The sequence below is a fragment of the Lupinus angustifolius genome, chromosome LG01 (genome assembly GCF_001865875.1).
Source record: "Lupinus angustifolius cultivar Tanjil chromosome LG01, LupAngTanjil_v1.0, whole genome shotgun sequence".
NCBI lineage: Eukaryota > Viridiplantae > Streptophyta > Magnoliopsida > Fabales > Fabaceae > Lupinus > Lupinus angustifolius.
In genome coordinates this window covers 7,229,494-7,244,084 of record NC_032009.1, presented here as the reverse complement: position 1 = coordinate 7,244,084, position 14,591 = coordinate 7,229,494, and the positions used below count along the sequence as shown (strand labels likewise).

At 39.1% G+C, this 14,591-nt stretch overlaps 1 protein-coding gene across 1 annotated transcript; it reads right to left on the bottom strand.

The window, feature by feature from the left end:
- On the bottom strand, positions 2,287 to 5,009 carry LOC109346011. The gene is made up of 4 exons (XM_019585393.1): positions 4,122 to 5,009; positions 3,815 to 3,962; positions 3,448 to 3,751; positions 2,287 to 3,016 (listed from the first exon to the last, which is right to left on the bottom strand). Exons 1-4 carry the CDS (start codon positions 5,007 to 5,009, stop codon positions 2,287 to 2,289), a joined length of 2,070 nt encoding a protein of 689 aa, XP_019440938.1.

Below are 14,591 nucleotides of genomic sequence, written 5' to 3'. Positions count from 1 at the left end.
GCTTGAGTATTCTGAATAATACCTCTCATTTCATTAATTGAATTTGGAGTCATAATGCTCCTTTTATACTTATACAAACTATTGCTTATGATGCAAGCTATCCCAATGATTCCTAACAAACTTAACTAATTAATCTTTGTTCATTCCCTTAATGTCCCAATAATACTAACTAACAATTAGGCCTAAAACTGAATTATATTGGATTACATAAAAGCTTAACCAAAAACATCATAAGAAGCCAAGGTTGGCTAATCTGGTTTGTGCACCATGCCATTCCTCGCCTGGGCCATGCTCTGTCTTGCTTGGTCTGTGCCTTGCCTTGCCTAGCCTGTGCCCTGCCTTGCCTGACCCGTGCCCTGCCTTGCCTGGTCTGTGTTGTCCTGCCTTGCCTGGTCCGTGCCCTGCCTTGCCTGATCTTCCTGATGCATCAAGGCCTTGTCTCTATGGTCAAGTCCATGTGCCACATTGTGCTTGTGCTTGTCTCGGTCAGTTTGTGGCGAAGTGTTGTTTTGTGTTGGTTGCTTGAGCACCAAGGGAGCATGTGATTCATGCTTATTGTTCAATATCCCCCCCCCCCCCAGGGAGCATGTGATTCATGTTTATTGTTCAATATCCCCCCGCAAACTGGAGAGTATATATTAATTACTCCCAGTTTGTTGAGTAAGAAATGGAAAGGGGAAGGATCTAGTGATTTGGTAAGGATGTCGGCAAGTTGTTGTTGTGTATGAATTGGGAGAAGGTGGAAGAGTTTAGAATTGAGTCTTTCACGAACCACATGACAATCAATGTCAATGTGCTTTGTTCTTTCCTGAAAGACTGAGTTTGTTGCTATGTGCCTTGCCGAATTGTTGTCACAGTATAGTAATGCTGGTTTGATGAATGGAATCTGGAAGTTGATGAGCAGGTATGTTAGCCATTGGATCTCACATGAGGTGGCTGCAAGTGCTCGATATTCTGCCTCTAAAGATGATCTTGCCACAATTGTTTGTTTCTTGGATTTCCATGAAACCAAGGAATTGCCTAAGAACACACAAGCTCCACTGATGGATTTCCTTGAGTCAAGGCATGCTGCCCAGTCTGAGTCACTGAATGCCTTCAATTGTAGAGGAGAAGTGGAAGAGTAGAGTAAGCATTGGCCTGGATTGCTTTTGATATACCTTAGAATTCTGCTTAGGGCTTGATGGTGAATGATGGTTGGCTTTGCCATGAATTGGCTTACTTGTTGGACAACATAGCTTAAATCTGGTCTTGTATTGGTTAAGTAGATCAATCTTCCTACAAGTCTTCTGTATGAAGCTGGATCATGGTAAGGTGAGAAGTCATCTTGATGTAGCTTTGTTGTCTTGATGATTAGTGTTGGAGCAGGCTTAGAAGCCAAGAACCCTGTATCTGATAAGATATCCAGTGCATACTTTCTTTGACATAGGGTGATACCTGCGATTGATCTAGAAACTTCCAATCCAAGAAAGTATTTTATAATGCCAAGGTCTTTGATCTTAAATTTTTTATGTAAACAGTTTTTAACAGATGATATTTCATGCAAATCATTTCTTGCTAATACTAAATCATCAACATATATAAGCAAAGCTGTAAACTTGAAACCCAAGGCTTTGGTGAACAAGGAGTGATCATGGTGGGATTGTGTGTATCCCAATGAGACAAGAGCTTTGGTTAATCGAGTAAACCATTGCCTTCCTGCCTGCTTTAGTCCATACAGGGACTTATGAAGTTTGCAAACCTTGTTTCGTGCCTTGCATACTACTCCTTGTGGTATTTCCATATAGACATCCTCATTTAGCTCTCCATGAAGGAAAGCATTATTGACATCTAACTGGTGAACAACCCAGTTTTGTGAGGCTGCTATGGCAAAGAGTAATCTAACAGTGGTTAGCTTGACCACTGGAGCAAAGGTGTCTAAAAAATCAATGCCCTCGGTCTGGTCATAACCCTTTGCTACTAACCTATCCTTATACCTTTCTATTGAGCCATCTGAGTTATACTTGATTTTGTATACCCACTTGGAACCTATAGGTTTCTTATTTGCTGGAAGGTCAACAAGTGACCAAGTTTTGTTAGCTCAAGGGCATTCAGTTCGTCTTGCATAGCCTTTATCCAGTGAGGGTGCTTAATGGCTTGGTAGTAGAACCTAGGCTCATTTTTAGTGGTAATGGAAATGACATGTTTTAGGTGATTTGGTGAAATGGAGTTGTAAGACAGGACAGATGAGAGGGGGTGGTGCACATCTTTAACTAAAGTTTTGTGTAAGGACAAATTGCAATGAAAGTCTTATAGGTAAGTTGGTGCCTGCCTTGGACGACTAGACCTCCTAAGATGGTTAGGTGAGGTGTTGTTGTTTGATGTGTCTTGATCAGAATGACCAACCTCTATGTTGTCTTCACCCCGTGCATCATGATTTGTGTTGGTGCCCAATGGTTGAGGTGTGTAGTGTGTTGGTTGATCAAGTGGTTCTAAGGTATCAGTGAACATTTCTTCTTGAGTGTTGTCATTCGATGCCTCATAAGGGAACATATGTTCATGGAAGACTACATTCCTAGAGGTGAAAATCTCTCTGTTTTGAAGGTCAAACAGAACATAGCTTTTTGTGCCTAGCTTGTTCCCTAAGTATATGCACTTTCTTGCCCTTGGGTCAAGCTTGGACCTATGTTGGGCAAGAGTGGATGCAAAAGATAAACATCCAAAGACCTTCAATCCCATAAGGTTAGGTGGCTTGTTGTGTAAGAGTTCATAAGGGGACTTATCTTGAAGAATGTGACTTGGGAGCCTGTTTATGAGGTAAGTGGCATGTTGCACTGCATAGGTCCAGAATGATTTTGGTAACTTGGATTGAAAGATAAGAATTCTAGTGACATTTAGGAGGTGTCTATGCTTCCTTTCTACTACTGAGTTTTGTTGAGGAGTTTCTACACAGGAGGTTTGGTGAAGTATGCCATTGGAACTATAGAGAGTTGGCATATTGAAATCACTTCCATTATCACTCCTTATGACTTTAATCATTCTGCCAAATTGTGTTGAATTAGCTTGATGAAATCTTGAACTATTGTCCTTGCCTCAGACTTGGTCCTCATGATGTAGAGCCAAGTGTGCCTAGTGTGGTCATCCACAATGGTGAGAAAGTACCTATGGCCATGTATAGAGGTGTGGGAAATGGGCCCCCATATATCCATGTGGACTAAATCAAAGGCATGCTGAGTTCTATTCATACAGTTAGGAAATGGAAGTCTAGTTAGTTTTCCTAAATGACAGTAATCACATACATTTCTAGAATCAAACTTAACATAAGAACATGACTTGCATACTGAACTCAAAGTATTTGCAGAGGGATGTCCCAATCTGAAGTGCCATAGGTCAAAGAATGAAATGTTTTCTGATCTATTTACATTGTGAATCCTACATATTCTATCTCTAAAACTTCTTTTAAGCATGTACAATCCATTTCTCACTTCAGCACGTCCAATCAACCTCAAGGTAATCATATCCTGAATAGAACAATTGGAGCTGTCAAAGATTAGTTTGCAGTGCAAGGAGTTAGTTAGCTTATGAATGGAAATCAAGTTGAAATTAAACTCTGGCACATAGAGGACATTATGCAGTATTAGTGAGTCAGTAAGATTTACTGTCCCTGATATCTTTGCCGACACTGTGTTGCCATTTAGAAGGCCAATGGTGATTGGCTTAATGTTGTGGTGAATATCGAAAATGGACAGGTCAGGGCACACATGATCTGTGGCCCCTGTGTCCATTATCCAGTATATGTTGTTACCTGATTAAGGATGTTCATCCTTGTCTTTCTTACCTTTTTGTGCATTGGTGGGATCCATTGTGAGTTGATTCACAATGTGATCTCCATTTGACTTGTTGATGCTCTTGAGTAAGGTTGCCAATTGCTCATATTGCTCAGCACCAAAGTGGAATTTGCTTCCTTCGACATTGTTTAGAAGTGCCTATGGCTCAACATCCTTCTTATGTGCAAGCTCAGCACCAGTTGTGTTGACTGATCCCACTTCTTGCCTTGTTCTTGATTGTTGAGGATTTGGTGGGAATCCATGCTTGAAATAACATGTATCTATGGTGTGTCTCTATCTGCCACAGAAGGTGCAGACCTTGATTCCATTGCCCCTTTGATTGTTGAATCCTCTACTTGTGCTTCTTCCTCTGCCTTGCATATAGCCATTTCTTTGTCCACTTTGTCTTGTCCTCCATTGAGGTGCATTATCATACCTGTTTGTTGATCTCTCCTTCATGAAATTTATGAGAGCCTTTGGTGATTTCTCAGTTATTTGTCCTTCTTGTTGGATTAATAGAGAGAAGGCTTTACTCATATGAGGTAGTGGTTCCATGAGCAAGATTTGAGTCTTTGTTGTGTTGAATTCATCATTTAACCCTTTTAGGAAACAAATCACATACTCATTCTCCCTTTGATCCTTTATCATCTTGATCATTCCACAATTACATCTTACTATGCAAGTGCAGGTGGGTATTGGCCTCAATGATTCAAGATCCTCCCATAAAGTTTTCATTTCAGTGAAGTAGTTGGAGATTGTTCTATCACCTTGCCTCATGGAGTGTAGCTCCTTGAGCAAGTCTGAAGTTCTGAAATAATCTCCCTTGGAGAATCTGTCCTTGAGGTCAACCCATAGATCTCGAGCATTGTCAATGTACACAATGCTTTGTGCAATTGGTTGGGAGATGCTTCTTGTTATCCATGAGACAACCATGTTGTTGCACCTCTCCCATATGTCATATTCTGGTGTGGATGGGCTTGGTGCACTAATTGTCCCATTCACAAATTTAAATTTGTTCTTTGAGGATAATGCTCTTCTCATAGCTCTGCTCCACGAGTGATAGTTGATCCCATCTAGAGGTGGTGTTGTTAGGATTGCCCCTGGATTTTCTCCTGGATGGAGATAGTAGGGGTTGTGTTGAATGTCATTGTTGGTTATGCTCAATTGTAGATCCTGATCTGGTGTTGTGTTCAGTGCTTGTGCCATTGCTTCTACCTTGCCTTTTCTTGAATGTGTGATTGAACTATTTCTTGAATTCTTGGTCAGGGTTCTTGACCAGATGACAAGGCTTTTGCTGATCTTTGGTCAGATTTCTTGACCAAGAGTTGTTTAAAGAGAGGGATGCACAATCATAGCTCTTGATACCATATTGCTTGAGTATTTTGAATAATACCTCTCATTTCATTAATTGAATTTGGAGTCATAATGCTCCTTTTATACTTATACAAACTATTGCTTATGATGCAAGCTATTCCAATGATTCCTAACAAACTTAAATAATTAATCTTTGTTCATTCCCTTAATGCCCCAATAATACTAACTAACAATTAGGCCTAAAACTGAATTATATTGGATTACATAAAAGCTTAACCAAAAACATCATAAGAAGCCAAGGTTGGCTAATCTGGTTTGTGCACCATGCCATTCCTCTCCTGGGCCATGCTCCATGCTCTGTCTTGCTTGGTTTATGCCTTGCCTTGCCTGGCCCGTGCCTTGCCTTGCCTGGCCCGTGCCCTGCCTTGCCTGGCCCGTGCCCTGCCTTGCATGGCCCGTGCCCTGCCTTGCATGGCCCGTGCCCTGCCTTGCCTGATCTTCCTGATGCATCAAGGCCTTGTCTATATGGTCAAGTCAATGTGCCACATTGTGCTTATCTCGGTCAGTTTGTGGTGAAGTGATGTTTTGTGTTGGTTGCTTGAGCAGCAAGGGAGCATGTGATTCATGCTTATTGTTCAATAATATATATGACAACTTCTCCTTCTTCATCATCACAACTGACGAATAATGCATTTTCGCCAAGAACCACCATCTCTTTGTCATTTTCCTCACTGACAATCAATTTCGGCAAGAGAAATTCTGGAAAAGAAATGCATCTCTTTGTCATGTACCTCTTCTAGCAACTACCTTCCATTACAATGGTCTTCTTTAATGGTGTCTATTGTTGCCGCCTTCACATTGCCTATATGAGCTGGAGCAACAACTTAGGTTCTTAGAACTTAGGCCTCTTATTGTTGAGTAATGATGAATGAACACTAGATATCCTCCATATATCATTATTATTAAATTAAATCATCCACCAAATGATGAATGAACACTAGAAACCGTGAGTGGTTCTGGAACTCTACTAGTGTTTATATGAATACACATTATAAGCCTCATAACTTAAGTAATTGGTCACCTTTGAGAATTTGTCCAAGAGCATGGCCTCATTCAAGTGGTTGATATAACTTCAACCAGCAAATGTCCAATCTTGGAGTGTCTGAGGTGTGGATATTGAAAGACTTCAACGATCAATTCAATATTTATAGAAAATATTATATAGAGAGAAAGTGTAGAAAGATGTCAAAGCCAAGTAAGAGAACATGAATAACACTCACTTTAATGGAATGCATCCTCTATTTATACTAATTTAGGATGTGCTTACTTTAATGTGAAAGAATGTCTATGGATATCATGGCTAATATTATTCTTTTGTCTTGTCTCTATACCAATTTGTAATAGACCTATGTCTGAGCCTATACAGGCTCTGAGCCAATTTGGCGGTGTCCAAGGCAGCTCATAGATGCTTCTTAGATGTTCATATCTTCTTAAGTATCCTTTTTGGCTAGATCTAGAACTGTGTACAACTTTATGGGCTGGTCCAGATCTTGGACATGTTTTGGACCTGAGGCTGGTCTTCTGAAATACATGTCTTATGAGTTTATTCATAGGAGACCTATTTTATACAATTAGGAACATTGTCCTTAAGAAGATCTGCCTCTACAAACAAACCTAGGGGACTTAAGGTTAAATTGTCTCAAAGTTTCTAATATATATGCTTAAAGTAGCTTGGATGCTTTCTTTTGACACACTTTCTCAAGCCATGTGTTTTAAGTCTGTGGAGGGAAGACGTGACAATGGTGTTTTTGGGCTGAACTAAGATGGGGATCAACCTTAGTATCTTTGGACAATTATGAATAGAATGTGAGATAAGTATCTTAGATACCTCCTCTGTTTATTTCGCTATCTATTTATACTGATGTAGGTTGGCTCACCTTATACTGAAAGAAGGTGCAATTATGTAATGAATGAGGTCATATTATGTTTTGTCACTCACCTAGTTTTGGTAGGCCTATGCATGAGTCTATGATGTGTTTTAAATGCTCTTTAGTGGAGTCTTCCTTTGTAAGTATCCTCCATATCAAATCATAGACCTTGATGGGTCTCATTGGGTCGGATCTTAGGTCAGTCTTAGGCCTTTGGGATTATAGCGTTGGACCTTATTGACTAATTGGTCGGATTTTTGACCTTATTGGCTAACCAATGGCAATGTTTGGGTAGAAGGTGACTGGTTGAAGGGTAAGTTGATGGCTAGTAGCTAACTAATTGGGGACCGACTGGTGGGAAATGTTGGGTCGCTCGTGGCTGGTCAAATATGCTTTGAACCTATGGGTAGGAACATATACCTCTAGTTTGATGACATGATTGTAACTGTACATACCTTCAAACTTGTGAGTTTTTGAATTTGTTGGCCGCCCATGGCTGGTCAAATATGCTTTAGATCTGTATAGTTGATCCAAGTTTGGTAGCATGATCATATCCATGAGTGCCAATAGACTTGTGAGTTCTAGCTTTGTTACTAGATTGATTTGATTTTTCATTGTTCACGACTAACTTTTGAGTTTTCTGACCCTCTTTACATGATAAGAATTTCATTTGTATGCTTAAGAGGATAGAGTCTACATTCTTATGCATTAATTACCGAATTAATATATAATTATTATTTATAAAATATATATTATGATTCAGTAATAACGGACAATTAATCTGAGCCCAATTCAATTGAGAAAATTCTACCATGCAACTTTTATTATTTCACTATCAATTTGCAGGTTATACATAAATAATCTCATTTAGGCATGGAAAGTGAAACTTTTGGTAACCAAAGAATGATCAAGAGTTACATGGCAAAACTAGAGATAAAAGGGTCACATGGGGGATGTAAAGGGAAAAGAAAGCAGTAATTAGAAATTAATATAAAGGTTGTATTGGGTAAGACCTTAGGATGCAACATACTTATGTAAAAAGTATGAATTGATACATACCACAAAAATAAAATACAAGAATATTTGTTAGTCAACACAATTTATTGTTGTCCTTGAAAAAAATAGTTTTTCATGGTCAAGTGGATCCCTTTATGAAAAAATACGAATAATTGTTTAAACAAAAAATCCCTTAAAAAATATGCACTCCAATGTTCTAAACAAATATTATACCCACCTATACAAAAGATTTTATTTTATTGATGTCAACTATATTTCCGTTTTCCCCATTATGTCTCCAAGATTTGAAGTTACACCAATAGAAAAATTGGTTAATAACATGGCAACAAGATTGAAATAAAGTAAAAAATTGCAATAAAATCAAGAACTCAGTATTAAAGTCACCTCTAGTTCATCATGACCGAGATGAAGCACACATGCCACATGATCGAGCCAAAGTGCATATTGACCAGGCCAAAATAAAATCTCACCGAGCAAAACTACCACATGACCGAGGAAAATTCAATCTTGGCCGAGGAATTATGGTTCGTGACCGAAGGAATAAAGAATCTGGGCAAGACAGTGCACACCATCAGCGCACTAGCCTGAGCTGTAACACCCCAGCCTTGACATGTGACCATATGGACCATGAATTTACTGAGCGTGCCACCTATTAAGCTTAAATCCCTCTGCAGTATTTTATTCCCCCTAAAGGGAGCCTCCGTGACTCGAATCCAGGACCTCAGGGACTACAGGGGGTATTTAAGCTTAATAAGTGACACATTCAGTAAATTCATGGTCCATAGGGTCGCATGTCAAGGCTGGGGTGTTACATGAGCCATCACACAATACTCTGACCGTGGCACACATGCCCTGACGCATATATTCTGACTAAGGCGCCAAGGACCTGACGCATCAAATTTGACCGAAGTCCCCTGACCATGGCGCATCAGATTTGGTGTCCTAATCTTTTTTCAGTCTTAGGCATATTTCATGAGCGTTTATTTTCCATTTTCTTCTAGATCTTTATTAGAAGAAGTTTGTTAAGGGTTGTTAGGAGTTTTCAAGTTTTTTGGGTTAGTTAGAATAGTTGCTTGTTTCTTAAGCAACTAACTAACCTTCTCCGTTTTGTATAAATTGAGTTCTTAGCCACTCTTCTAATTTAATTAAACATGAGGTCATTAAGTCAATTTTGCAATATGGTATTAGAGCCTTCAATTTGAAGGTTCTAGTTACCACTTCCGCTGCATTACAAAGCCAAGATTATGGCCAAAAGAAAGCAAACTCTCCACAACTCTTTCTTCAATCTTCTTCTTCTGATATCCAAGCAACATGGCAGACATATCATTCAATGAACATGAAAGGGATTTGCAACCCACATACAACAACAATGACCTGAAGAATCCTTTCTATCTTCATCCTAGAGTTAACCCAAGAGCTATGTTGGTGACTACCCCTTTGGATGGATCCACCTACCAATCATGGAGCAGGACCATGAGAAGGCCCTTGCTCTCCAAGAACAAATACAAGTTTGTGGACGACATGATAACAACTCCAAGAAAATCGGATCCATAATTTGACACATGGTGGCGTTATAACACTATGGTCATCTCCTGGATAACTAGATGCCTCACATTAGAAATCTTAGAGAGCACTGTCTATATTGAAAATGCTCAAGATATCTGGCAAGATTTTAAAGAAAGATTTTCAAAAGGGGATTACGTTCACATGTCTGATCTTCTACATGACCTACATTCCATCAAATAAGGAGATAGAACCATTTCCAAATACTTCACAGATCTAAAGACACAATGAGAAGAGCTTGAGGCCATTGCCATACTGTGTATGTGAGACAAGGTGCAAATGTTGGGTTCTTGATAAGATGAAATCATGTCGAGAGAATGAATATGTGACATGCTTTCTAAAAGGACTCAATGATGAACTCAACACAACAAGGTCACATATCTTCTTGATGGAACCCCTGCCATCAATAAGCAAGGTGGTTTCACTAGTTCTCCAACAAGAAAAACAACAAGATTCGAGCACAATAAATTCAAAAACCTTGTTCAACAATTCAAATATAAGGAGTCAAGTCACTACAAGTGGTACAACACAATCTTGGAGGTCAAGAAATTCTCTGCCAAGAGGAAGCATAACACAAAGCAAAGGTAGAGGATCAGGCAAGTTTTCAAAGGCAAGCTTCACAAAGATTTGTACCTATTGTGGTAAGGAAAGACACACAATGGAAACATGCTACTTTAAGCATGAATTTCTACCTAATTGGAAATAAGAACCCTCAAGACAACCAAGCAATCTTATAAACAATGCTGCCATTGAGGATTCTAGACCACAAGGTACCAATAATCAAGCCTAGAAAGCACAAGTCAAGGGACCAAAAGCTACAAGTTTGGGGCAAAACATTATGCACAATTGGCTTCTCTACTGAAGGATTGCATTGCAACAAATGAAGGCAACCATAACATCAATCAATTAAGCATTCTGGCAGCAGCTGAGGACTTTGATAATAAGTCACAAGATGATCAAGAAATATCAGGTAACATCTCTCGTTGGGTCTTGGATTTTGGTGCCACAAACCATGTTTGTCCTAACATGAGTGAGTTCACCAGTTACCACCTAATAAGACCCATTATCATCGGACTGCCAAATGGATTAATCACCTTGGCAAGGGTCACAAGAACTGTCATACTTTCTAGTTCAATAATATTGCATGATGCGCTATATGTGCCAGATTTTAAGTATAATCTGATTTCAGTTCACAAATTAACCAAGTCTATGAATTACAAATTAATCTTCAATGCTTTGAAATGCTTTATCTAGGATATGACTACCTTGAGGATGATTGGACTTGATAAAATACAAAATAGCTTATATATGATTAAAGGGAACTTAAGGGCTGGGCATAGAGGTTGTTTTAATATGGCATACACTGACCCCTGTTTTGATTTGTGGCATTTTAGGTTATGACACCCTTCTATTAATATCTTGAACTCTATCTGTAAGAAATATTCCTATGTGAAAGATAATCTTGCTATTGTATGTGAACACTATCATTTTGGTAAACAAAGCAGACTCCCCTTTTCTAGTAACAATAATAGATCTGCTCACATATTTGATTTGGTTCACATGAACATATGGGGACCTATTGGAAGTGTATCCCTAGATGGCCACAAATATTTCCTAACTATCGCAAATGATCATTCTAGGCATACTTGGCTCTTCCTTATGAAGACTAAAGGGGAAGCTAGATGACTTATGCAAGACTTTGTCAAATTGGTTAAAACACAATTTGGCAAGATAATCAAGGCTATAAGGAGTGACAATGGAATTGAGTTCCATGTCCATGTCTTCTTCAAAGAGTATGGTATAATACACCAAACCTCTTGTGTAGAAACTCCTCAATATAACTCTGTTGTTGAGAGGAAACATAGGCATTTCTCGATGTCACTAGGACTATCCTTTTTCACTCTGGCTTACCTAGAATCCTTTGGTCTTATGTTGTCCAACAAGTCACCTACCTCATAAACAAAATGCTAGTCCCTCCCTACAACACAAGACTCCCTATCAGCTCCTATATGACAAATCCCCAAACCTTCTAGAAACAAAGGTCTTTGGGTGCCTATATTTTAGCTCAACCCTTACTCAACAAAGGACCAAATTGGATCTCAAGGCTAGAAGATGCATCTTCTTGGGTCACAAGACTGGACCAAAGGGCTTTGTCCTATATTATTTGAAAAATAGAGAGATATTTCAATCCAGGAATGCGATCTTCCATTAGCACATCTTCCCCTATAAAGGGGTGGGCCATAATAGTAAACCTGATGGCCACACTAATAGTGAGCTTCCACATCCTATCTAAGATGATATTGACTTCACCATTATGGACAACATCAACCAGGATCATAAGCAAGTGACCAACCAAGATCATGAACAAGACGTATATCACCATAACAACTTGGACACTCACCCTCACACTAATGATCCTGCTTTGTAGGATACTAGGAGATCTACTAGGACTAGATACCCACCTACCTACTTAAGGGACTACCACTGTAATCTTCTTAGTCAACACAAATCAGGACATGAGAAATGTGTCTACCATCCTCTCTTATCTGTACTACCCTACACCTATATTTCACCTAAGCATCTACAACATACCCTAGCTATTTCCACAAACATAGAACCCAAAACTTACAACCAAGCTGTGAATTCTGAGCATTGGATTAAGGCTATGTAGGATGAGCTCACTACTCTTGAAATGAATGGAGCATAGTTAACCTCCCCCCAACAAGTCAGCCATTGGCTGCAAGTGGGTCTAAAAGATTAAATACAGCTCAAATGTGACCATTGAGAGGTACAAGGTTAGGTTGGTAGCTAAGGGCTTTAACCAAACTGAAGGGATTGACTTCTTTGAAAATTTTGCACCCGTTGTGAAGTTAACAATAGTTAGACTTTTGCTTGCCATTGCTTTCTAAAAGAATTGGATTGTCCATCAACTTGATATAAACAATGCATTCCTACATGGGGAACTAAGTGAGGAGGTCTACATGACCATACCCAGGGTGTCACTACACATGACCCAAAGATAGTTTGCAAGCTGTAAAAATCCTTATATGGTTTAAAGCAAGCAGGAAGGCAATGGTACCAAAAACTCTCTGGATCTCTTCTATCCTTGGGATATATTGAATCCCATCATGACCATTCATTGTTCACCAAAACCAAAGGAAAATGATTTACTGTCTTGTTGGTCTATGTTGATGACTTAGTCCTAGCTGGTAACAATGAGACCAAAATTAACAATGTAAGATACCACCTTCACAAACAATTCAGAATTAAGGACTTAGGAGCCTTAAAGTATTTTCTTGGACTTAAGATTGTCAGGTCCAAAAGAGACATCACCATTTTCCAAAGGAAGTATGCCCTTGACATACTTGTTGATACATGCTTCATTAATTGCAAGCTTGTACCTACTCCTATTGTCAAAACAACCAAACTACACCAAAATGATTCCCCTACTTATGTTGATCATGTCCTCTATAGAAGGTTAGTGGGAGGCTTCTCTACCTAACTAACACAAGACCTAACATCAGCTTTGTTGTCTAACAACTAAGCCAATTTATGGTTTGTCCTATTGATAAGCATCACAAAGCCCTATGCAGGGTGCTAAGGTACATAAAGGGTAACCTTGGTCAAGGTTTATTCTACTTTGTCATTTCCCCTATTCACCTAAAAGTCTTTAGTGACTCTAATTGGGCAGCTTGTGTTGATTCTAGAAAATCCATAGGTGGTTGATGTGCCTTTCTAGGGAATTCACTTGTTTCTTGGAAATCCAAGAAGCAAAATACAGTGTCAAGGTCTTTCATAGAGGCTGAGTATCGTGCCTTAGCCTCTACTTCTTGTGAAATCCAATGGTTGACTTATTTGCTTGAAAACTTTCACATAAACTTTACTAAGCATGCTTTGCTGTATTGTAATAATGATTCTGCAAAATATATAAATGCTAACTCTGTATTTCATGAAAGGACTAAACACATTGACATATATTATCATGTGGTTAGAGAAAGATTTCAATCAAAACTTTTCCATTTGTTGCCTATATCTACTTTGGAACATGTTGATATATTAACCAAAGCTTTGGATCCTACATCCTTTCATTACCTCCTTTCCAAGTTGGGAGTAATAAGTATGTACTATCTAGCTTGCAGGGGGTATTAAAGTCACCTCTGATTGATCATGACCGAGATGAAGCACCCATGCAACATGATCGAGCAAAAGTGTAAATTGACCAGGCCAAAATCAAATCTCACCGAGCAAAACTACCACATGACCGAGGAAAATTCAATATTGGCAGAGGAATTATGGTTCGTGACCGACGGAATGGGGAATTTGGGCAAGACAGTGCATCGCCATCACACAATACTATGACCGTGCATAAATTCTGACCGAGGTGCCAAGGACCTAGCGCACCAAATTTGTCTATGTTCCCTTGGCCTTGGCGCATAAACTCTAACCGCGGTACCAAGAGCTTGGCCCACCAAATCTGACCGAGGTCCCTTGGCCTTGGCGCATAGACTTTAATTAAAGTCCCCTGGCCATGGCGCATCAAATTTGGTGTCCTGAGCTTTTTTCAGTCTTAGGCATAGTTCATGAACATTTATTTTTCCATTTGCTTCTAGATCTTTAGTAGAAGAATTTTGTTAAGGGTTGTTAGGGGTTTTCAAGTTTTTTGGGTTGGTTAGAATAATTGCATGTTTTTTAAGCAACTAAATTATCATATTTTTTTAGCAACATAGCATTGAGCCATAGACCTGGAATTGTAACATCAAAATACATGCCTCAACCTAATTACCAACCTCAAAGATTCAAAGCAAATATCAACGGGATCTGGGAAGGTAAATGTATATGTAGCCTTATTCTGCAAACAAAAAGTTGTTTCAAAGATTTGAAAATGTAGCCTAATGGTCAGTGAACGACAATCTTACCTTTGCACTAAGACTTTTGAAAAATAAAAAAAATTCAGATAATAATGAAG

Excerpts from the sequence above, each read along its gene's own strand:
- LOC109346011 (XM_019585393.1), bottom strand. The coding sequence starts at position 5,009 with ATGGCACAAGCACTGAACACAACACCAGATCAGGATCTACAATTGAGC. Across the intron at positions 3,752-3,814 it reads TCCCACCAATGCACAAAAAG|GGGCCACAGATCATGTGTGC; the intron begins GTAAGAAAGACA and ends TAATGGACACAG. Across the intron at positions 3,017-3,447 it reads GCTGAAGTGAGAAATGGATT|AATGATTAAAGTCATAAGGA; the intron begins GTACATGCTTAA and ends ACAATTTGGCAG.